The 8,231-nt window shown below is 33.9% G+C and overlaps 1 protein-coding gene across 1 annotated transcript; it reads right to left on the reverse strand.

The window, feature by feature from the left end:
- Window positions 1-377: 377 nt before the first annotated feature.
- Window positions 378-7,544, reverse strand: LOC145966574 (putative maleylacetoacetate isomerase 2). The gene is made up of 5 exons (XM_083090760.1): window positions 7,347-7,544; window positions 6,026-6,077; window positions 5,545-5,693; window positions 5,267-5,471; window positions 378-4,859 (listed from the first exon to the last, which is right to left on the reverse strand). The coding sequence occupies exons 1-5, from the start codon at window positions 7,362-7,364 to the stop codon at window positions 4,630-4,632; spliced, it is 654 nt and encodes a 217-aa protein (XP_082946886.1). The 5' UTR covers window positions 7,365-7,544; the 3' UTR covers window positions 378-4,629.
- Window positions 7,545-8,231: the final 687 nt, after the last annotated feature.

The following is an 8,231-nucleotide window of genomic DNA, read 5'->3' on the forward strand; positions in this document are numbered from 1 at the left end:
TTCATCGCGATTCGATTTGTCAAAGAGAATTTCTTTTTCTCTTTAAAGAAGACAACTCGAGAAAACCAGAAGAAGAAAAGTATCTGATGCAGTTTTCATTGGTAAGTCAGATATTTATTTTTTATATATATCGTTTCTACTTTATAAATTAATGTACTTGTATTGTTGCGATGAAAATATATATCTCTCTCGAAGATTAATAAAATTATTTTGATCATAATAAAAAGGAAATATATTCGAGAGTCTTAAGAAAAAGAAAAAAAGATCTTTAAATAATTTTTCTACATTTGGGAATAAAATTTAGGAATTTTTGTGCAAAAGTAAAAATATAAAATTCGCAAAAATCTTTCTGCGGCAGACAGAAGAAACGGTAAAAGTAATCATTTAGCGTTTATATATATTTGTAGATCTTTCGTTACATGAAAAAAAGCTCGCTCATAGTAAAAAATATGCCACTACAGACCAAACGTAGTTTTATTCGGCTATAATGACGGTACAATTATGAATGCACTTACTGTTTTGATCTTTCTCTTTCCTTCGCGACTCTACCACAAACGTAGTTATACATACACTATTGACACAGAATCTTTTATTCGCTATATAAGCATTGTGTGAACATACATCATTTTTATTTCTCGCTTACAAAATATCTACGCGCCCCTCGTACTCTTCCTCGTATCGAAGAGATCGACGTGTCAGTCGCTACATTTATTGTACACGCTCTCATTTACTCATCCTAAACGGCCTCACACGCATCCTTCCGCGTAAAAAATGTTACGTCGTCTATAAGAATCGATTTAGAACGATTATAACGGGAGAAAATTGTACGGCATACTTATTGCCATATTATTCTCGGTCGGATTATCCAGATGGATTCGTAAAAACGGTACAAAAAAATCGAGCTTACATTCTTAAAGCTAAATTCTAGAACCATAATCGAAAATACGATTAGAAGAAAAAGAGGAGCGAAAGTAAAGTAATAAAACAAATAATACAATTGATTTATCACTTCATTGCTCTCTTGCACAATGCGAGTGTCGTTTTTATATTTCTCACGCATATATTAATACGGATAATACGTCAGCTTGTCGGAAATGAGATACCAGAAGATCTATAAGTAACGAAGGAAAGGCTCCGCTTTCATCAGAAGCGGAGCCTTTGTCTGTAGCAAAAGAAGAATTACAGGACAAAAAGTCTGCAAGTAAAAATCTGTAAAGCTATTCTTTAGGGAATTGAGGAATAAAGAAGCACAAAAACGGTTGGGACATTCCTTCTCCCGTAGAAATATAAAATAAAGGCGATTTGCAAGTTATTTATTTAAATTGAAGATAAAAATTCTTGTGGAAAGAGGGGAGGACTCTATCTGAAACAATATTATAATATTCTAAGAAATGAACTATACAATTCTGTTTTTTTTTTTTTTTTTTATGAATTAAGCTCCAGAGCTGCTAAATAGCTGACAAAATTCTTCATTTAATCATAGGTCGACTTTGCGGAATTGCAATTTTTCGAAACTATCAAGATATATATTTATAATATCGTATAAGAGCTACCGCGATAATTACAAATAACACAGCTCAGTTTCGACAAAATTATTAACTTATCCGCTTTTACGAGTTCTCGTAACTCGGGTACAAAAATTCGATAAACGGATATAAGATCACATTCAGATCTCATCCGTTGACCTTTAATTACGCCAAGGATCATCGCGTTTATTACGATGAGATCCTACTAACTCGCACATTTCTACGCACATAACTCTCTCGAATCATCACATAATATGCATAGGCGCTGTTATCAAAACGTAGCAAACACGCATGAGAGTTTAAATCGATTTCGCGAGTATGCTTATTTCGCTCGGTATTGCGGATATTTGTAGAGCGGTCTGTCGGAGGGGAATGTGTGGCTCACGCGTACAAAGATTATATACATTATTATTTAATCACTCGGTCGATTAATATACGTCTATGTGTGAGCGTGTGTATAGACACACCTGTTCTTACTCGTCCCAAAATACTGCGCGACATAGGAAGTCTCAGGTTGCAATCCTCATACAGGGTGTCCCAGAATTAAACAATTAAACTTTGTCAGCGTGTTTTATGGATATGTACGCTTTATTAAAAAATTATGATGAAAATATTAAAATGTGGAAACGTGAAAGCAAATGAGTTATACAAGAATCGATTTGTAATAAGAATTCCTCGAGAAGATTTGCCATTCATTGAACTAAAATAAGATAAAGGCGTCAAAATTCATAGGATATTAAATTTAATTCCCTTAATGATGTTAACTTGAAAGAAACAGAGAATGGCATAGGAACAAAAAATTAAGCACAAAAGTATTTTCTTTTTTTTTTTAATATAACGTGATAATGCTCGACGTGTTCAGATATAATATTGATATAAGACATCTTCTATCTGTAAAAATATACTGACAAAATTTGTTGAAGATTTAACTGTGAGACATCCTGAGATTGATTTGATCCTTAATCCACCATTGGAAAGCGCACAAAGAGAATTATATCTTCATTACATGAATTATATCTTCACTACATCTGCTATAGAAAAATAATTGCGAAGGCTGGAGGCTACTGGAAGAAGTACTCGTCAAACTCTCAAAAAGGCAGTTACGACGTACGCGATATATAAAAAAATCATTGACTTTATATCATAATAATAATGAAATATTTTTTTCAAGTATGTGCAAGTGTCACGACGTTTATAAAATAAGAAAAAAAAGAAGGATAACGCAGCAATAAGGAAGAATGCCAGATGTAATTTGATTATCGGCCTTCAGAGATCGGTCGTGTTCGATATATCTACAGGACTTGACTTTTTTGACAAACGATACGTTTGCATTTATAAAATTTCTCGTAGGGCACACGAGAGCCATGTATATAACACAGCTTTACAATGAGAGCGATCCTATAAAAAACATTCGTGAAAAATATCAATATCTCTCTGTTTGTTACATGCTCTGAACCCGGAAAAACTATTTGTAAGAGCATAAATATACACTTTGATTCTGTCGACACACGTATCTCTCTCGTTTGTGTTTGAAATCGTTCGCGATTGTACTACGGCATTTCAATGGCACATTCTAATCTTCGCATCAACGTCTCACTTCGGTTTTGCACAACATAATTCCAAATCACAGATTATTTAATTACAGTTACATATCAAATCCGTTTTTTATGAATCTTAAAAAAATACACGTATCAAGAAATCCGGTATATTTCTGATGAGAAAATATTATTTAAACCTAAAAATTATTTTGTAAAGTAAAAAAATATACTACACGGCGTATATATCGTATATGTATAAAAAAAAATATGATAAATCTGTTTGCCTTATTCGCATTTATTGCGAAATTACTTAAACATTTCCCAAATATAAACAAAAAAATTTTTGATTACTCTAAAAAAAGAAAGATAACAGAAGCGTCAAATGCAAGCATTTAGAGAAAGAAAAGGCTGTTGCTTTAATATATATCTTATTAGGCTGCTACTGCGTAAATTATCTTGGAACAAGATGAAGCATAAGCATCAATCAAATATTGGAGTTATTGAATATTTCAATGCAAAAGATGCAAATAAAAAAAATGAACAAATCTAATGCACTCTATGATTGGGATATCAAAAAAAATGTGAGATTTGTACTTTTTTCGTAGGTATTCTGGGAGATATTGAGCAGAGCGCATTCCCTTATTACACGTTTCCCTTCGAATATTTGATCATTTCGCGTTATGAATTTATTCGTGTGTGCTTCGTATATATCGCGTAAATACGAGAGTCATTACCCTACATATCAGCGAAGATTTTGGAGTATTCGCTAGGATTTAATAGCAACATCCACTTCTTTTTTCTTATACTATATAAACAAAAGTGAAAAATAAAAAATTATAATAAGTATATATAAAAAGTAAACTTTTGATTTCAAAACAGAACCTATTCGGGATAGGTCAATAATATATCTTTGTAAAATATCGTGTGAAAATAAATTTCGATCAATCATGTAAAATCGTATAAAAACGTAACAAAACTTAAAAAATAGGCCAATATTTCTTTCCTTTCCCTTGCTAGTACAGAAATGGCGCGAGTTCGTGTTCTAAAAATAAGCGACATGATCTAAAATCAAAACCACCGCCCGAGACTCGCTTTTGTTGCTAACTGTTAACCATTTCGGTACCGATATGCAGTTCATAAGTGATAAAAGGTGCAATTAATATCGGACAATTTTCTTGATATATGAACGATATAAATATCGTTATCAAAATATATAATAGCATTTTATCAGTTGATAGTACGAGGTAAAAGTAACCTTCTCGTATACACTCGTTATTACAATTAAACGCGCTTGTATAATTAAAGATATACGCAATGAATGTTCATGACATATTATATTATTTGATTTAGCAATTTGCTATCTTTTCTTTGCTAGATTATAATTTTATTTACGATATAAAAACAAGAGACTTGAGAAATAATTAGTACGATCTCAAGTGCACGTGAAATATGCAAAGAATGAATCTCGTATCACCTTTTGTCACTATGAGACCACATAATGTTGGACCACCTCTTTCTACTCTCCTAAAGAATTAGAAGAGAAAAAGGGTGGTCTGCCTCGCTTGCTACTTGGTCGCCTCCGGTGGACAGTCGGGCTGGTTGTTGGGGTGAGCCGCAGTAAAGGCCGGATGATGCTCTAAATGACGGTCCACCCTTAGAATCGTGGGGAACGGTCTTAGGTCAACGTGAAACCTTCGTGCGTTAAATATCTGTGGCACTAGGCAACAGTCCGCTAACGTAATCTCGTCGCCAACGCAGTATTTGCCCGCGCTCGATGATAACAATTTTTCTACCGCTGAAAAAACAACATTATCAGTGTGTCTGCTTGAGTTGTTTGTCGCTATTTAATTCATTAACGATTATATCTGTCATTTTTTCCAATATATTATTATTATTTATATATTATTATTATTTTCAATATATTCAAAGATGCTGATGTTATCTAATTTTTTTTTCAATCTTAGGTGCGATATATGTACAATGATTATAATTGCAAACATTCATAATCTTCATATTATGAATATGTAAAGACCAATATCAAGATATAAAAGTTATATAAAAGTTACATAAATGATAGTTAAAAATAGATTATTTACTTAAATCTCAAACCAAAAAAAGGTTTCAAGGAAAACAGGGAAGCTTATCATTTATAGCGAACTTTTACTATGACTTACATGAAGATAATCTATTATATTTAAATACCTGTAAATCCTCTAGTGATCCAATGCTGCGCCCATTCCTTTTTACGTTCCTCTCCGACATAGATTAGAACAACAAGATTTTGCAATGGTTGTATGCCACTGGCAATTACTTCGCAAATCTCTCTTACTCTGGCTCTTTTGACAGGATCCGCTGGCATCAGTGGACGATTCGGCCTAGTTTCTTCCAAGTATTGTAGAATATTTAGCTGTAAAGAAATTGCTCACATTATTAAAAATTGTGAAGAATAATTGGTGCAATATGTAACCAAGTATACTTACAGACTCTATTAGCGTATGATTGTCAATATGGAGCGCAGGCACTTGCTCCATTGGATTAATCTCTCGAAATTCATTGGAATGTTGTTCTCCACCACTTTTTACCAGACTTACAGGCTTTATATCATATGGTATCTCTTTTAGATTTAATGCTAGTGATAAATATATATTATTATTAGATTATTAGGCCTACTTTTGAAAAGGAAGCTATCTGGACAACAGTAATGAAATTCTGTCTACTAATAACATTATTTAAGAATAAGGAAGTTTGTTACATAAAGGCTCGATGAATTCAAAATGTAACTCTTTATCTATATTTTCTATAAATTATTATAGAAAATAATTCATTATCTATATTTTTTGTAAATCACAGTTTAGTTGAAGCTATAAATGAATATATCAAGTATGTATTTTACGTAAGTGCAGTTTATATATGCAGCATAAAATTATTATATCTTATATAATTATTAAATAGAGCACTTACCAATTCTTACTCTCCAGGAACACGAACTCCGCCAGTAGGAGTAAAGCACGGGCTATCGAAAGAGACGAGAAAAAATATAAATAAATGACAAAATTCATTCGACCTTGAGAACTTTCCATGCTCGAGGCCGATCATAATGATACATGAAATCACAGATGCGCATTAGAAAAAAATATTACAACCGATAACAAGTAGTAAACAGGAACGAGTCGTAAGTATTAAAATGCGCATTTATTAAATAACGTTTCAATCGTCCACACGTTACTAATAATAGCCAATTTCTCAATCTATAAAATAATTCGGAGCTATATATTTCATGCAGAGTAATCATTTTTTGGAAAAAATAAATTTTTTTACGAACTTATAAAAGAAATTACTGACATAAGAAATTCTAAAATTAAGTTACCCAAAGAGAAATTTAACATTTTAAAAGTTTCCTTCATGTTTCAAAATCATGCATAAAAAGTCAATTCATTATACACAAATGTATTTTTAAAAGCATAAGCGATTAAAAAGCTTAATTTAATCTCGATAGTTGTGGGGATCAAAATTCTAATAACAAAAGATGAAAAGTAATTAATTTGTAAGATAATTGTTATAAATATATATAGATAAATAATATAGATAAATATAAAATTAAAAATAAAATAAAAAATATAGATAAATGTAAACTTTATATTTTTTAAGAAGCTTTATTATTATTTTTTATTATTATTATTTTTTAATATTATTTATCTTTCAGAAATAGATTTTTTTAAAAATATATTTTAAAATAATATCCTTTCAACGCCTAATCGTTTTTGGAGCCGCGTTGACATTTCGCAAGTTGTCATTCGCTCGCCGGCTGGAATTTCGAGTGAAATAGTAATCGTGCGCGCGCGCGCGCAATCGGTCGCTCACACATACACATACACACGAGGCATTTACAAGGCACGTACATTTGTCAATCGAGGATGTTCCGGAGTAGAGTAAGCGGTGAGCGCGTTTCGCGAGTCCGTTACCGGAGACTGAGATCAATATAAAGCTCAATTTTCCACGTCCTCCGCGATATGGAAAGATTATACTCTTCTGCCAATTGTCGTCGCGGCTAAATACATGGATCGTTTTCGCGCGACCGCGACACCGAGGGTCCGAATTTATTGCAATTCTTACGCAGGATTCAGGTGGGTCGCCGGCTACATCGGCTTGTGTCAACGCGCCACGACGTCATGGCGAGATTCGGCGATGCAGGAAACGACGTGCGAGAACGAGCGAGCTCATCACCCGGCTGCTCTCGCCTACTGTACGCGAGAAGGTTAAATCGTCGCGGTCACTCACTTACCTTACCCATCACGGACATCTCGTTGGTCTCTCGCTAGCACTCGCCTGTCAGTCTCGTTATCCGGCCAGTGACTCCCGATATGCGGCCTGCCGTCGCCAATCTGTCAGAAATAATTCGGAATCGCGGTGAACGCGCGAAATCGCACCTCCTCCCCCTTTTATTCGATTGCCAGTCGTTCCTCCTCGTCCCACCGCTACATTCTCGACCGGCCAATCAACGCCCGACTTTCCGATAAGCAAAACCATGCGAATTGTAGAGGGTACCTCAAGTGAGAATTTGGACTCTTGTTGGAGTTTTAGATCGAATACTGTGTGATAGTATTCAGCACTATCACTAGGAATTCACCAATAATACTATCACATCATCAATGGCTGCGTTCGGCAGGAAAAGCTGCTTTGCAACTGTTGTAAAATTCGTGAATCTGATTGGTGTATGCTCTTAGATTCAGTCAAAATTAAAAGCATATGCCAATCAGACTCACGAATTTTACAACAGTTGCAAAGCAGCTTTTTCTGCTGAACGCAGCCAATAATACTATCACTCTCTCATTATCTGACATAAAAGTCTGCTTTCGTCCTGCTTGCACTTCCTAAAAAAATTTCTGCAAAATGAGATAAATATACAGGGTGTCCCAGACCACCCGTACACCCCTTTTAAAATGAAAATAAATGGCTTTTATAAAAAATCGCGAACAATTTTTGAGTAAATCGGGTACGCTCTATTAAATGGATATTTTCAACTTTTGATTCCGACCGGAAATAATCCATCCGGATCGGGTTGAATTTTTTTAGGGGAACATGGTACTTTTTATTACAGATTCGAATTGTACGTGAAAAAATAAGAAACTTTTGTATCAAACGTTTTTTCTGAAAATGCCTCTGTCAA

This window comes from Camponotus vicinus, unplaced genomic scaffold (genome assembly GCF_025532165.1).
Source record: "Camponotus vicinus isolate PSW18456_S1 unplaced genomic scaffold, iyCamVici1.0 SCAF_2, whole genome shotgun sequence".
NCBI lineage: Eukaryota > Metazoa > Arthropoda > Insecta > Hymenoptera > Formicidae > Camponotus > Camponotus vicinus.